The 17432-nt window shown below is 41.2% G+C and overlaps 1 protein-coding gene across 3 annotated transcripts in view; it reads right to left on the reverse strand.

The window, feature by feature from the left end:
• The window catches only part of Msrb3 (methionine sulfoxide reductase B3), a 116257-nt gene that overhangs the window by 22477 nt on the left and 76348 nt on the right, over positions 1-17432 (reverse strand). The window contains exons 6-8 of one of the 3 annotated variants that reach the window (XR_003710217.1): positions 5611-6413; positions 4963-5322; positions 3487-3559 (exon numbers count right to left, since the gene is read on the reverse strand). The exons of 1 other annotated variant lie outside the window; for it this stretch is intronic. Coding sequence is in view for 1 of the 2 variants with exons in the window: in XM_028759068.1 (XP_028614901.1) it covers positions 6232-6413 (182 nt within the window). In the remaining variant the exon portion in view is untranslated. Of the gene's footprint in view, positions 1-3486; positions 3560-4962; positions 5323-5431; positions 6414-17432 lie in introns of those variants that run through there. One more of the 3 variants, XM_028759068.1, reaches the window with a different exon arrangement.

Here is a 17432-nt window from a genome sequence, read left to right on the forward strand (position 1 = left end):
TGTGTGTGTGTGCGCGCGCGCGCGCGCGCGCGCGCCATTAAGACATCTTATAGGAATCAGTTTTCTCCTTCTCCTATGTGGGTCCTAAGACTCAAACTCAGGTTACCAGGCTTGGTAGTGAGTCTCTCAGTCGACAGAGCCATTTATCAGACCTTACACTCTCAAGCTACAGATCAAAAGCTGTACAGATCACAGTAACAATGAGCAGAACAGAAACCCAGAAAGAGTCCCATGTATTCATGGAATATTTTAAAGACGTCAGAATCCTATTACATATCGACAGTGCATATTAATAATGGTGACCATCTTAATATCACAGATTTTTTTTTGAGAAAATTCACTTCTCAAGCATTTATATTCCTGTGTTACTAAATGACAATATATTATGTCATGGAATACTAGCTGGGTAACATTTTATAAGAACATAAAAAGTCTCTGATTTTCTCCTAGTTTGTTATCAGAATCTTCTGAGAGTTTTGGTCAGTGTTCAATAAAACTACAGAAGACACTTAGGGATTTAAAAAAAATTACAGTCTTAAACATATACTAGAAGGTTGACAAAAATCATGGTGTTAAACACTGTATAAAAATGAATTTTAATTATATTTCCCATACTGGAAAACTTCCATAGGAAAAGTTTTACCAAACGTTTACACTGTAAATTTTAAAAACTAATCTTTGACTGAAGGGCGAACCACGAGCTGAGAGAAGAGCTGTTTGATCTTTAGGGTTTTGTTTGATTCATTTTTATTTACAATGTTCCTTTCACATGGCTTTATACTTTCCAATTAATCTCAGCTTTTCACTCCGCTCCTGGAAAGGCCCTTGGCTCCAGGCCTCTGCAATGTTGTTATTTTTTAAATGCCTGGTTAATATGCTCCTGCTACTTTTTAAAAAATCATGCACACATTTATTAACCATATATAAATGTGCAAATGTGGATATAGCAGACACCCCGTAGGTACAACCTTTTTCTTGTCCCCTCCTTGGCTGTTTACCCTTCCCAAAGGAAATCTATGTTAACGACCTAATAAGGCTTGTATTGCATATTTGTCTCTGCCCTAATGGTCACATAAAATCGTAAATATCTACACACGAATAAGCATGAATGCTCCGTCAACGCCTTAACATTCCGGTCTACAACTGTCTCCCAAGCCACAGTGGTGACTTCATATCTACTTCTTCCCTCTTCCTGTAACAACGTACAGTAGACAGGGAACCGTTTGGGATGAGGGAAGGGAGGAGGGGAAGTGAGAGGGGAGGAGGGGGAGTGTGAGGGGAGGAGGGGCAATGAGAGGGGAGGAGGGAAGAGGGGGAGAGAGGAGGAGGGGGAGTGAGAGGGGAGGAGGGAAGTGAGAGGGGAGGAGGGAGAGTGAAAGTGAGGGAGGAGGGGGAGTGTGAGGGGAGAAGGGGCAATGAGAGGGGAGGAGGGAAGGGGGGAGAGAGGAGGAGGGGGAGTGAGAGGGGAGGCGGGGGAGTGAGAGTAAGGAGGATATGAATACAGTTGCATTGCATTGTATACAGGTACGAACATCATATAAAGGTGCTGGAGGAACACTCTGCGGTTAGGAGTGCTGGCTGCTCAGTCAGATAACCGGAGTTTATTTCTCAGCACCCACGCAGGCGCCTTCACATCTGCCTGTAGCTTCAGCTCCCAAGGATGCAACCCACTCCTTGAGCCCCTGTGGATACCCACGTGCATGTACACCTTGAGTGTGCGTGCAGGCGCGTACACATATACGAACACACACACACAAATAATAAAACTGTTACACTGAAACCCGTCATTCTCTATAGTTGATAATTTACATAATTATTTTGTATAATAAATTTATATAATAATTTATATGATCGATAAATACTAACAAAAAACATGGCAAATGCCCATCCTACGGTAACATCCTGGCACAACGGCTCTGCACGTGGTAGACCTCCCCTGAATGGGAAGTGGTTATAAAAATTCTCTATTCTCTCAGCAGTGTTGGGGCATGGCCCGTTTGCTCTCCTCTGCTCTGCTGGGAATCAAACTCAAGGCCCCATCCACAGCCGCTTTGCTAGATTTTAGTCTGGGGGTACGCCACGAAGTTCATGTCGTTCACATTTTCACTATTTTCTAACACACATATTTCTCCTGAAACACTGTTATTTTCTTCTGCTTACACGGAGCAATGCTGTGTAGGCCCCATGTTTTTTCATTTCTTCTCCTACCACAGTGAGTAGAGTTGCCCATAGACCAGCTGCAGACATTATTATGAACCTATGCTCTGTCTACACCGGTGGCTCTCAGCCTGTGGGCCGTGACCCCTTTGGGGGTCAAATGATCTTTTCATAGGGGTCACCTAAGACCTTGGGAAAACACTCATATTTGTATTGTTATTCAGAGCGGTAGCAAAATGACAGTTATACATGTATATGCAGTGAAAATAATGTTACGGTTGGGGGTGTCACCACCACATGAGGAACTATATTAAAAGGTCGCCGCGTTAGGAAGGTTGAGAGCCACTGGTCTGTACTCTATGGCACAGATTATATATTATATGGCACAATATATAATGTATGATATAATATACACTACACTGGTCTATGGGAAGTTGGGGACATGATCGATTTGACTTCATATTGCTTGGTGATCAGGCACGTGGGGAAAATGAGTGGAACCAGGCTTCAGTGTACGCCATGGGGCATTCACCTCTGCACACTCTTCATGGTGTCTGCTTTAAGTGCATTCAGTTTACATTTTTGGCCAGTCTTTTCCCCCTCATACGGTGGTAAGACCTCTATGTTTTCCACATGGTTGGTAGCTAGTGTCTACTCGACAGAAGAATTCAAACTCCACCTCCTCTTGAGTGTAAAGAAAACCTGGGGGGCTGGAGAGGTGGCTCAGCGGTTAAGAGCACTGACTGCTCTTCCAGAGGTCCTGAGTTCAATTCCCAGCACCCACATGGTGGCTCACAACCATCTGCAACAGGATCCTATGTCCTCAGAGCAACAGTGTACTCATATACATAACATAAATAATAAATAAATCTAAAAAAACAGGAAAAAAAAAGAAAAAAAAAGAAAACCTGGGTCTCCCCACACATTTAGATCACTGTGTGTTTTTACAGCAGTAAAAGGATCTCCAGAATGCTCCCGTAGACTGGGCTCTACTCCCCTGCCAACTTTAGAAACAGTGTGTGGGTTCTGAAGGTCCCATTCCACCTTACAACCAGCCACTGTGTCCTAGGGAAGAATGACAGGCCTTCCCACACACACCATCCACCAATTACATGATACCTCACTTGGTTCTTTGCTCAACTGTTTAGCATTTCAGCTTACTATAAACAACATATATAGAGTGTGCAATGCCAGTGGGCACTGCCTTCCAAGGGATGTGTTTTCTGTATTATTTAACTGGCAGGCAATTACTACAATTAATTTCCACTCCTCTAGCAACAGTGCAGACGACAGCTGAAACACCAACTTGGTACATATATATATACATACCCAGTGATGCTTATCAGTTGCTAAACAGTCCAGTCTGTCTCCTTTTCTTCTGCCCCAAGTGAGTTTCGGAAACCTGATGACAGGCGAACAAGCTTGAGAATCGAATCAAGAATCGAATCTCTCATCAAATCAGACAGACAACCCAGGCCAGCGCAGACCAGCTCGGGACCAGGCTCGGCACAAGATAAGACACTCTGCTGTGAGCTTAACTATTTGAGGGAATTTCTGAGGAAAATGACCAAGGCGAGGGCAACGAAAGGGATTAATTTTTCATTCTTGTTGAAGAACAGGAGTCGATCCGTGACCCAGCTCCCCAGGTATTACCTGCCCCAAGACTAGAGTCATTTACTAAGTAACTGCTTCAAGGAGTCTACTTGAAACTACAAAGACATTGAATTCCTGTCAGACGCAGGAATTTCTTCAGGGAATAAAAGAATTTTATGACTCATAAAACGAAAATCTCCTGAATACTCGCAACAGTAATCTAGTGGGGTACTGTCACCAGGAGAGAAGTTTGATGAACGGATGTGTTATGCAGGAGAGTTTTAGGCAAAACAGGAAATTGAAAAGACTCAGACGTGTATTCATTCGCAATTTTTTCTTTCAGGATAAAACTAACTTCAGAAGCACGCTTTCCCTCGTGGCACGGCATTCCACAGAATGCCAAGTTTGACTTCTAGATCCTTAGTTTAAAATTCATATTCCTTAAGAGTGTGCACCATCACATCTCCTTAAGAGGAGAACCATCCTGGGGCAGCCGAGTCCAGGACTCGGTTCTAAGTCATTTTGAAGATTCTTATTCTCCACATTAGATATAATTTGGAAAAAAAAAATCTAAGTGCCGAAGGTAAAGATTTGGAACCTGTGCTGACTGAGCAGGAAGGAGGTCAGGATTTTCCTAGGGAAATCTGAAACAAAGCCGAGAGATAGCAGTGCAGCCTGGACGTTCAGACAAGGCGTAAGTAAGCACTTACCACCAAGAAGGCCACCTTGACCTTAAACTATTCCCAGGTCATTCTAATCAAAATTTTGTCTGTTCTATATTAAATTTTCTTCTACTAACAGGTTGTAAAAATAGAGCAAGCAATGAAAGCCCTCTGTTTAATCTTTCCCAGGGACAAACACAGTGTAATGTATAATATGTAACTACGAATTGGATGGCAAATTCCTTTTTATTTAATTTAGTCTATGCTTAGCTTCACCTCTGGAATATCAGTCTGTGTCCTTCTCTCTGGTGTGATTCTATGGTCCACTTAGCACCGTAAATGTTTACACTGAGAGGACAAGAAAATGTGTGATGTATTTTAGCTGTCAAAAGTGTTGTGAACAGCAGCAGCTGGAAGAACGCCTAGCCCGTTTCTCTGTTTCCCTAAAGCCTTTGGTTTCCACAAGCCAGCAGTTACATCCTTTCATGTCTATATTAAAAGAGAGGCAGAAGGAAAGAAAATGAATTTATTGCTATTTCTGAAAACGCACAGTATATCGCTTCTCTCATGTGTGGTCTTCTACATCCAGTGCACGCTTTGAGTTAGCGTGGGGGGGAGGAACTGGTCGCCAGCAATGAAGCTTTTCTTTCTTTCTGTTTTGTTGTTGGTTTTTGTAGACACAAAAGCCCAAGAGGGCCCTCTGTGTGAATCCTGCTTGTTCCTGCTCCTCTACGGCTACCTTGTACATCATCCGAAACTCGTTATCACGTGGTTGTGCCGAAGGGCTCTCCTCAGCAGACTGAACTCTGAAAATAAGCCGCTTCTTGTACCACCTTTGGACACAGTGACCTTCCACTACTGAAGCTGAAGAGATGACTGTATTACACTCCTGCCGCAGCGACGACAGGCCCTACAGGAATATTCTGGGGTAAATATTGGACGGTAAGGACAACACACGCATAAGGAGAGTTCATGGTTAGCACATTCAACTCGAGAAACATGTGGGGTTCTGTCCTCCGTCCCGTTACCTAGCTGCCCCTGCCTCTCCACGCACAATGCAAACCACACTCCCGTTATTTGTTAACCACAGCAGCGAAATCTCTCTATTTCCCCCATGGATCAAGAGTTTGCTTTCTCTTCTGCTTAGAGCTCTGCGTGCAGTTCGGTTCTCACACTTCAGAACTCAAGTCACACTCACTCGGTGAGGACGTCCCTGAAATTCTCGCCTGGGTTCGTGTCTCCTCCCACGCACACTGTGCGAGCCTTCGTTCCTTTCCACATCTTCTGTAGTTTTTACCCGACATCCATGCGTTTCTTCACTGGTTTCAAGGCAGAGGTTAGATTGTAAACTGTCCTGCCTATTTACCACAGGATGCTACAGAAGTAAATATTTACTGTGTAGGTAACCCCAGAGCTCTACTAGAAGAGGCGGAATCTATAGACTCACCCCCCACCCCTCAAAGAAAGGAAAGGAAAAGAAATCTAATGCAGACATTTTGCCTCTTCCCACCAATAATCCACCCTCACCGAGCATCCTCAACAACTACTACCTTATAACCAGACGTCAGAAATAGACAAAAGCCCCAAACCCCGTGGATAGGTAAACATTAAGCAACACGCCCCTAAAGAACCAAACATTTTAAAAAAAAAGATTTAAAAAAAAATCCAAGACTAATGATAATGAAAACACACCACAAGTTTATGGGACATGGCAGAATCAGTTCTAAGAGGGAAGTTTCTAGAAATTAATATCTACACCTAGAGAGAAAGACGTGGTAGTACACACCTGTCATCTCCAAGCCTGGGGTCCAGTGGTGAGCTAAATGTTCACATTTCTTTTCTCGGTGAACCAAAAAAGCAAAGCAATCTGAATACGATACATACCAGCAAAGAAGGCTGACAGAACTGTGAGACACCTTTTACCGTTTTGTGACTTCTCTATTTCATAGTATCTGTACTGTGTGGTACGCTCGTGTCCCTTATAAACAGGCAAAGACATACCTATACAAAAAGCAAGATGAGCAAACAAATAGTAGGGAAAGGTGGCAAATATCTTCAAGGGCTTTTTCTCCATAAAAAAGTAGAATAATAGAAAACTTCATCATATTTGTAGACATAGAATCTCGTGCTGGGTAAAAAAAAAAATAATGAAGAAAAACCGAGCAATATTATTTTATAAGACTCTCACATGAATTCAAATGACAAAGGAGATTAATATATACAAATAACAAAGCTACAACAGGTACATACCACACAGGGAATCAGGAGGGACAGAAAGCCTGTTGACATACATACATACATACATACATACATACAAACAAATAAAATCAATTCTAAAAGCATCAACTTCCATAAAGAGGGATATTTTAATAAAGGGTAATAACTCAAAGGCACATAACCTATGATGTACTTTTATATATAACAGAGCTGTGAATTGTATAAAACAAAAATTACTAGAAACACACGGACACACACACACAAACCCTGGTAATCCTCACTTACTCTAAGAGCTGTTAATGCACATATTTCTAAACAACGAAAGCGTCAAACAACCATTAAGGAGACAAAAGTGATGTGAATCCCATCAGGAACCATATTGGCAGGAAACAGCAGTCAGCGAGAGGGCTCCTGCCTAACATGTACAGGGTCACAGATTTGATCCCTGACACTGGGAAGAAAATAAGGGCTTACTGAATCTTCCTATCCATTTACCAGCTACAACTACTTCCAGAGCACCAGGTCAACCAGAGGGAACCTGAAATAGAAGAAAACTACACATCAAGGGGGAATCTGGGAAACGTGGTATCAAAGAGTCCAAAATGCCAATCAAGCTTAAAAACCCTTAGCTTTTTGCCTGAGATTCAGGAGCAACATTCTGGGCTTTAGAAAAGGAGTCTGCCTTGGAATCTCAGTTCTTGACAAGTTCTTGATAACAAGGACTGAGGAACAAGGCCCCAGGAGATGTGGGGTGTCAAAGGGGGCTCTTAGGAATCACACAGAAGACCAGTTGTCTGAACGGAGACAAGTTCAGAGGAGACTTGCTACAAATGTGACCTGATGCTGAACTATAATCCCTGGAATTAGAGACTAATTAATTCCATCCCTTCTTTCTCCTTTGATTCATTCTTGAGTTCAAGCGGGTGTTCACTGAACTTCTAGTAAGAGCCTGCTGTCCTTGGGCTGAATGCAGAGAAAATACTGACAGTTTGCCCACTTACATCTGATGACTTCCGGGGGTGATCAGCCTCTACGTACACACTGTGGTCATGTGGGGGCCTTTCAGAGCATTGTCTACCTAAAACCCAGCACCGGACGCTTTGAGACAATCGATCATTGATGAAACCAAGGATCATTTTTTTTTTAAGTTCATTAGGTTGTTCTGACATGTGCATAGGGCTGAGAAAAACTCTTCAAAGGCAGTAGGCTCTAGTAAGCTGAGTAAGGACTGGGTAACGTAGGTGTAAATAAACCCAGGTGCAGGCAATAGGCTCACCACCACTGGAAGCCATCGGAGACGCCCCACTCCTCAGGTCTTCAATTTTCCCCTCCCCGCCCCTGCGTGTAGCTCCCTGGGATCCACTCCCATTTTCTTTTAGCACTTAGCTCAAATTATCTTACTAATCCAACCTTTCATGATCCTTCATACACAACTTACATAGTACTGTTGATAACTCTCCCAGAACCTTGGCTACCTCGGTCTCCACAACATCACAGCAATCACTCTCAGTCACCAGCTGCTGAACAGACGGTGCGAATCCAACACCAATCATTTCAAACGCTGCCCCAGACTCCCAACAAGCTTGGATGCTGAGTGAAGGACTCTCCTCCCTCCCACAAATGGGAAATTGATGCTTGACATCCCAACCTGACAGTCTCGAGAAACTGTCTACTGAGACTGTTACATACTATCAAGTATATTATAGGTCCTCCCCTCTCTCCCGACCTCCTGGGGAATACTGGCCTTGCAGAATGCCACTTTCACATAACAAAATATATTTTAAGCCCAAAGTGGGAACTTTTGAAAAAAGCCCAACCCATTCACATCTTTGAAAGTGTCTGTATATCACATCCTGGCTAGTTCCAGGAGTAGCCGCACCACTTACAAAGGGCAGAGTTGAAAGACAGACACAGTGAGTTCTAGACTACATTTTAAAAGTCACAAATGAAAGGCCTTCAGCCAGAAGCATGTCCGTGGTGGCTTCATTTAACCAACAGTGGTTTCTGAAGAATACACACTGTCATCCATCAGCTGCTCTTTTTCCGGGGAAAGAGCCAGTTCTTCCTTCCTTTCAACTACACCATGTTTCAGCTGTTAGTTTTAATTATTTAGTAAAGCTACCATGAGAAAAGCCATGTTAACTCTGACAGGAACCCACCATCTTTTGACTCGTGAAGTTCACTTTCCTGTTTCCAGCTGGTCTCTTTCTTCTTTAAGGCTTCCACATGTCAGCCTTGGTGACTTCCTCTTTCCGCTCCCACAGCACTGTCTTTGCTCACTTGATGGGAAGCCCATGTAAATCACATTTCTTTCCTGTTATTACGAGCTCCAATCTTTGGAGACAGTGCCCCATGGAATGACTGGAGTATTCAGAAAGTCACTGGGTGGAGAACATTGATCTTCTGTCAGGAACTCAGGTGGACACAGGGACTCAGAAAAGATGTCATGATTTCCTGTTCCCTGTTTATAAATGCACTGGATGCTTTTGCACATTACACTAGAATATTATAAGACGCTCTAAGAAAGATAATAAAGCCACCCGTCCTCTTACTTCACTGAAGTGGCTACCATTAAAATCTTGCCATATTCCTTTTTTCCTTATTCTACATAGAGAAAATATAGTGACCTGCCCTTATTATGGAAATTTGGAATATTTAGACTCTTTCCTCTCTTCCCCTTCTCCCTCCCCTCCCTCTTTCCTTTTCTTTCCTTTCCTCTTGTGATCATGAGTATTTTACAAACATTCTTCCACATTTGCTTTTGAGTATTTTCTCTATAAAGTTTCTGAAATTAGGATTTCTATATTAAGCAATCATCAAGTTCCTTTTCAGGAAAAAAAATGCATCAAAATTCTGTTCCATTACTAACATTTTAACTTAGTCTAACTACACTCCTGAAGGCCTAATTTTTGGGCATTTAATAATTGGTACTATTTATAGTTCTATGATTCTCAATTTGGTTAAACTTTGGAAATGTTTATTGTCCTCTGAAAATCATTCAATTTCTTTTTATCTTATTTATTTATTTATTTATGGTTGTCTACATGAGTAAGGTAAAGTTCATAATACTGTACTTAAAACTTTTCATTCAATGGAAAAAGGAATTTGTCAGAAGCAAAAGAGGTACATTTTTTCCACATTTGAAAACATAGAAAGGAAGTAAGCAAGCAAGCAAAACTAACTTCCCTCAACTGGATAGAATAGTCAGTATGCATCGCCTGTCAGAAAACAAAGCTAGAGTGAAACTGGATTTCCAATATCTGTCAACCATCAGCAGGTTTTCACAGAAATGCTCTGCCTGCGGTAAGAGACACCAAGAACGAAACAGTGTAAAGTGGGACAGAGCAGACTAAGGCAGAAAAACCAGATCCATGCTTTAAAGGGATTTAATACGAGTTTGCAACATAGTTTGGCTTGATTTGCAACATAGTTTGTCTTCGGTCTTATCCGGTCTCTTCCTTCCAGCAAACAGCCTCCTATCGCCACCCTCTCAAAACCAGGCTGATGTGCTTGTGTCAGATGAATGGTTATCTTTAGACAAAACAGACTTCCTTCCATTTGCCCATTTTATGTAGTATTTACACTTAACCTCAGAGGAAGAGAAAAATGAGGGATTAGAAAAGGCTTCCTCTAGGTAAATATGACGGAGAATGAATACACATCGTTATCTGGGGATTAAAAAGGCAGAGCTGTGAGGGTCAGTGGGCAAATGTCCAACCTTCAGAGTTATATTTGTGCCACTTACTTAGCTACAAGTGACACTTTCTAAGATGGTCTGTTTCCAAGTGAGGGTATGCCTAGCTATAAAGATAATGTTTTAAAATTACATACTAATTGAAAAAACAGTAATCTTAGATCCTTTATGCTAAGCCTAGTAAATCTTAACACTTTAATGAATATATTAAAGATATCACAAAAGCTACATTTGAGTAGAAATTCATTCTTAATTTATGCTTTCTGACTAAAAACCAGGCACAATTCGATAAGGTTAAACAACTTCAAGTGGGTTACGATTGATAAATTTTCCTTGTAATAATTTTACTAGCTGTAAATTTCAGGGCAGAAACAAGATAGTAGTCATTAAAAACAGAATGTGAAAATATTTTAATCTTCTTCAGTCATTAATCATGTCAGCTTTACTAGATCACCCCACTAAGCTATCTGAAGCAGATTAAGGCATTTTCTAAACCATAGCTTTTCTGTTTTGGATCATGCTATATAAAGCCATCCCACTGACTCACTGGCAAATTCAGATAAAAGATAAATACAGAACCCTTCAGTGCGTTGTTCCATAGACCCATGACTCAAATCGTGATATGTCACAGATCATATAAATTAGAATAACATAGGTAAGAAAAATAATGCCTACAGAGGAAAATCATAAATCTGGCAGTAAGAAGAGTAAAATGGGAAAGTTGCTACCAATCAACTTGATGTATGAGTCTACTAAATTCTACCAAAGCAATTCACAAAGTATAACGCATTTAAACAGATCCCTGTAAAACGGAGGGTGCTGGTACTCACCCTTAATCCAGCTCTCAGGGCTGAAGCAGGCCAATCTCTGTGAATTCAAGGCCAGCCTGGTCTACAGAGTGAGTTCCAGGGTAAATAGGCCTACATAGGGAAACCTTGAAACCCTCAAAAAAGATATAGATTCCTATAAAAATTATTCTGAATGGCTACATTTGAATGAAATAGTGATGTAACTTCCACATACAGCTTTTCTATTAGTATATAACACTAAAAAAAAATTAATGCTAATGAAATGTTATAACAGAACTAAACTTAAAACTAAAATTATAGGGAGAGAGCTCTAAATTCCATTTTTTAAATTGCCTGTAGAGTTTCAGGTATACTCTTACTGCTATAGCATAAAACTTGAAGCTTTGTGTAGCTGCTCTGAGCTACTAAACTCTGCCACTAAGTACCTCTACTGTTACTAAACTCCACCACTAAGCACCTCTACTATCACTAAACTTGCCACTAAGCACCTCTACTGTCATTAAACTCTGCCACTAAACACCTCTACTGTTACTAAACTCTGCCACTAAGCACCTCTACTGTCACTAAACTCCACCACTAAGCACCTCTACTGTCACTAAACTCCACCACTAAGCACCTCTACTGTTACTAAACTCTGCCACTAAGCACCTCTACTGTCACTAAACTCCACCACTAAGCACCTTTACTGTTACTAAACTCCACCACTAAGCACCTCTACTGTTACTAAACTCCACCACTAAGTACCTCTACTGAGTTTCTGGCTATTGACACCTTTCATCTTCCACCAATAATCATTCCATTCAAAACATGAATGATTTGGATACAATGTAATTTATAAATACACTGTTTATTAAAAATACTACTTTTGTAAATGAATGGCAAATAACCAACATTACTTTAAAAATGGCATAACACACTTTATAAAACTCAACATCATTTCACCTGTGTTCCATCTATTCAACAAACATTACACATGCCATATTGTGTGAAGATATAGTGTGAATTAATTGTTTAACATATAGTAATTAAATGTTTTCAAATAGATAAGAATAAGATGTCAGAGCCGGGCGGTGGTGGCGCACGCCTTTAATCCCAGCACTTGGGAGGCAGAGGCAGGTGGATCTCTGAGTTCGAGAGTTCGAGGCCAGCCTGGTCTACAGAGTGAGTTCCAGGACAGCCAGGGCTACACAGAGAAACCCTGTCTCGAAAAAACAAAAAAAAAAAAAAAAAAAAAAAAAGAATAAGATGTCAGGCTACTATTAATAGTAACATCTGAATATTGAGGTGCTTAGTGACTACTTTAGTGACAGTTAGAGGTGCTTAGTGGCAGAGTTTAGTTAACAGTAGAGGTGCTTAGTGGTGGAGTTTAGTAACAGTAGAGGTGCTTAGTGGCATGTTTAGTGACAGTAGAGGTGCTTAGTGGTGGAATACAATATATAGTTTGCCATCTATATTCTTAAAAAACAGTATGTGAATCTCTTATATATAAAGATGAAAAATTACAATATTAGTGATTGCCAAGCAAAAATATTGCTCAAAGTTCGTTCATGTTTAGCTCCTACCATCAGAAATTGGGAAATTACCCCTGCGCAAATAAGTAAAAATTACGATTTGATTTAAAAAAAATAAATTGGGAAATTAATAAAAAATAAAATATTTTTCTCATTTTTAAATTATGTGTGTCAGGGTATGTGCATATGTGTGTGGGTACCCACAGAAGCCAGAAGCGGCTATCAGATCCCCTGGAGCTGGTGTTGCAGGCATTTGTGAGCCTTGAGTGCTAGGAACTGACTTGGGTTCTCTGTAAGAGCAGTAAGTATACCTAATCATTGAGCCATCTCTCAGCCCCAAAAGAACCTCCTATAAAATGTTCCTTTCTGTAGTGTGATTCCATAACACAAAAGAAAGAGAAAGCGATTTACACATAATATGAATTTTAAAAGTCCAGCTGAAAATAGAGTTCAGTAGCAGGGCATTTGCCTGGCATATACAGGGCCCTCAGAACTCTAACACAGGGAAACACGTCAGTACAACTATAGGCTCACACTTGGGAGTCCCAGGCAAGATGGCCAGCTCTAGACTTTCCTGAGCTGGGGTGAAATCATGTCTAAAACAAAACAGAATGTATTTTAAAACACGTAGAACAGTGTTCTAATAGTATAGACAAAAAAATATATAGTTTCATTTATTTACATATGTTCTTTAATGAACAAAACCTTTCCATATTTGAACAAGCTGTTAGACTCTTAATTCTACAACCAAGAGACATTACACCAAAATTTCTAGGTACTGCTGGATGATGTCACTTATTTCTGCCCAGGAATGAGCAAAGATGTGTCAAGGATGTAAACGTTCCAGGAACATTCTGTGTTGACATATAATGTTAGCATATAAAGTCAACACTGCCAAACGCTACTGCTTTCTACAGGATTGCCCTAAACTCTTTATTCGATGCCCCAGGATCTGTAATAAGATCTCAATACCACCTAGACCGCTCAACAAAATTCTCTAGCTCCGGTGGGTCAGTTTACTTATCCTCAGAGATACTTGCCGCTGTTATCTCTGAATTTGGCCCCGGATGGCTATTTAAAATGTTCTCCCTCCTTATTTATATCAACCCCAGTTCTTGAAGACCTACCACACCCTAAATTAATTCCCTTTCTAAAGAGTCTTGTTGGATTCCATTTTTCCAACTGTGTTGCCTGAAACCTATAGACATCATTTCTTCATTGAGATTACAAGGTCAATGAAAGTAAGGAATGCCCTATGTCCTCTTCCATGTCTTACATGTGCAAGCAGAAATTGGAGTTAAACTATCTGCATACTAGTCCAGTGCTTTGGTGGTGGGATTCTGGGCCAGAGTATTGGAAACTAACATGTTAGTAAGTATAACCACGTCATTGGTGGCCATAGTTGGGCCTACATGGACCGAGACTTATACTACTCAGCCCTACTCAGTACTAGTACCTACAAATATCTATGTGGTCTTCAGGGAGCTCCCTAATCTACTCCCCTCACTGATGAGTGTGGCCTAACAGAACTTACAAAACTTTTATGAGGCTCAAACTTGGTAAGATGTATGAAAATGGTTTTTCATGGTAAAGGCTATGTAAATATTTTCATGATTATTTCTCACCCACAGCACGGCTGAAGTCCGGTTTCCAAACCATGAGGAATAAAAGAAGAACTGAATCCATCTCAAAAGTACAATCACTCTAACTCGGGACACTTTTTCCTAAGGCTTGAGCACAGGATGCTTGAATGCAGTGGGTACAGTTATAGACTCTCAGCCATCTCCGTTCTTGGACATACTCTGTGCTGTGTGTCTCTCTACACTTCTCCCCAGAGAGAAGAAAGAGCGATTGCATCTGTGCTCGTCTAGCAGGGAGAATATTTTCCTAAACATTAACGTGCTCAAGAAAAGAACAAAACTGCAGGTCTTTAGACTATAAAAACCTTCCAGGAATCAGCTATAACATCGAGGGAAGAAATTCATAGCTTTAAAGGATTTAATTTAAAAAAAAAAAAGGATAAAATTTGTGATCTAGTGGCAAACATGAAAGTCCCCCCCCGCCCCCCAAAAAAAGCAGTTAAACGGTGCTAGAAACAAGAAAAGTTTACGTGAGGGCCAGCCTCGGTGACCAGCTGACACTCTGCTGCCTCCAGTCGGTTTATGGAAGGCGACTGACAGTGTGCTGTGTTTGCTTCTATACAGCTAGTAAGGTTGTTACAGTGGAGACCTGACTTCTCAAACCAGCCGTTGTTTATAAAAATAATCAACAACTTTTAATATAATTTTCATTTTTTCAGCAAAATACACGTAAAGACCCATTAATTCATTTTCTTATGTTATTAAAGACAACTGAATTAAACTATTATAATTTTAAGTTTGCCACCAAAAAAAAAAAAAGAAAGAAAGAAAAAAACGAAATTTAAATCATAAAATGGTAAGGCTAAAATGTGCTGTCAGCCTAGACACGCAAGGGTGGGAAACATCTTCCTCACTGACATTTCTTGAGGAGGCCGAATTGCCTTGTTTGTAAGTTTAGAGCTCTAGTTCGGGCCACGCCCAGATTCTCCACCTCGGCCGGCCGTGCTGCCTCTCATAATATTCTGCTCTGCACTTTAGTGCCTTTTTCGGCATCAATAGAGTCTGTTCTTTGATTTCCTTACCACGGTGCTGGAGATCCCTTTTAACTAAAGATGCTAACGGCGACACTAGGTGCTTTTTATTCCTTGGATTTTTCTCTCCACCCTTAGGGATAATTATATTCTCCCGTGCCTTTTTATACGGTGTTGTTTAGGACCTCTGACCTTCTCCGCCCGGGCTTTATTTAAGAGAGGGAGGGCTCCTGCCTCTGCTCTCCACACTAGGCCAAGCTCATTAGGCTTTCTAATCCTCCGCAATTTGCTTTCATGAAATCTTATACCTTTGAGATGCTGGGTTCTATGAGCAGCTCCAAACTGCGCAGAAGCAATGGGTGCAAAACCTAAGCTTACCGTTTCCTTTAGAGAACTTTGTTTTGAATGTTTACTGGCCATGAAACTATACCTTTTAGCTTGCTATCTCATCTTTTCGCCCAAACACTGCCTGAGATGTCTCAAGCGACAGCATACGGCTACAGGCAGTCTTTCACAGATATATATTAACTTGTAAACACCAGAATCTTAGAAAAATCACAACCTTCTACTGCATTGTTGACTAGTAAGTTCAAACCACGTCTTTGCCTGACACCTAGAATTTAGACGAGAATAAAACCCACTCGTGTTTTTGCAGTTATTCCGCAAGGAGGTGAACCACCTGCATGTTCTTCGACTTCACTGAAGACCTGAGTCTTTTTAACCGCTCCTCAATCCAGCTTTTCCCTGTTCTGTTCGCGGACACTTCTGCTAAGGGGCATATTCAGAATGGACAAAAGAGCACGTGTTTCCCATTTTATTTCTAGCTATTCTAGGAGCCTTTGTTAAGAAAAATTGTTTTGGTTTGTGGGCTGAAAGAGTTAATGAGTTTTCCAAAGGTGCCAAGCTTTGCTCCAGCAAAGTTCACACTCTGAGCTCTGTGCACGCTAGCATGTGACCCCCATCCAGATGACAGAGAGCAAAGCCAGAGTTCCTTATTTAACTGGTTTGCATCCACGCCCTGACCTCCGGGGTTCTGTTTATATAGTCTTTCGAGCAGTATACTCCACAGTTCTCCGCCTTCAAAAGCATGTCTCTCCTGAGATTTGATATACGGCTTTCATGTTTGATCACTGCATTAAACCCAGTGCTCTGCTTCCTCTGGCATCAGCTAGATTCCTGCTTGGGTGGTGGGCTGAAGAGCACAGCTCCTTGCTAGTGCCGAACATAAAAGGAAGTCTGTTTAATACAATCACCAATTCCACAAGCTCTTAGGCAAGGGACGTGCACTATGGGAACTCAGGTTAGCACAGAGACTTTCAAGTTTCTCTAGAAAGAAGGACAGCTCACGATCCTCATCTTGACAAAGCCAAACTTCAGGTCGTTGAGTCACAAACCAACAGAACACATTCGTAAATGGAGAATTCGCTGTAGAACCCCGCACACAGAAATCACAGAGAAACGTGAGCCCGGGGCTCATCCAGAGCCATCATGTGCATCATGGGACATTTCTGTGATTCTTAGGTCAGAATGGACACAGGGCCTCTGGGCCTGCTGCAGGATTTCCTAAGTAGATGGCTTTCCAGGTGTGAACACAGAAGCGTCACAACCCTCCAACCTATAATTTATGCGTGGCCTAAACTTCAACAACAGGTAAAAATCCTCAAAATGTAACTGGCCCCATTCAGTAGGTCAGAACAATCCATAGCTGTCAGGTTTTAAATACCACATAAAATTTAAAATATTATGAGAAAAAAAAGGCAAGACTTTGACAAATCGTTAATGATAGTAAAATTTAGATGACAGTGATGTAGCTAGTGCTCACTGATAACTTCTCCCTGCTTTTAAGTATGATTGAAATTTTCTGCATAATTTTTTTTTTTTTAATTTCAGGGGCTGGAGAAATGTCTCAGTGGTTAAGAGCCTAGACTACTCTTATGAAGGACCCAGGTTTGGTTCCCTGCACCTACGTAGTAGCTCACAACCCCCTGTAGCTCAAGTTCTGGGAGATCCAACACCCTCTTCTGACCTCTAAGAGCACTGCACACATAGGCTGTATAGAAACTCACACAGGCACACATACACGTACATTAAATACATTCTTTTTTTTTTTAATTTTAAAAACTTAACTTAAAGAGCTCTAAGAAGCTAAGAAGACGGCCCAGTCAGTAAAGTGCTTGC

Source organism: Grammomys surdaster, unplaced genomic scaffold (genome assembly GCF_004785775.1).
Source record: "Grammomys surdaster isolate TR1022 unplaced genomic scaffold, NIH_TR_1.0 126271, whole genome shotgun sequence".
NCBI lineage: Eukaryota > Metazoa > Chordata > Mammalia > Rodentia > Muridae > Grammomys > Grammomys surdaster.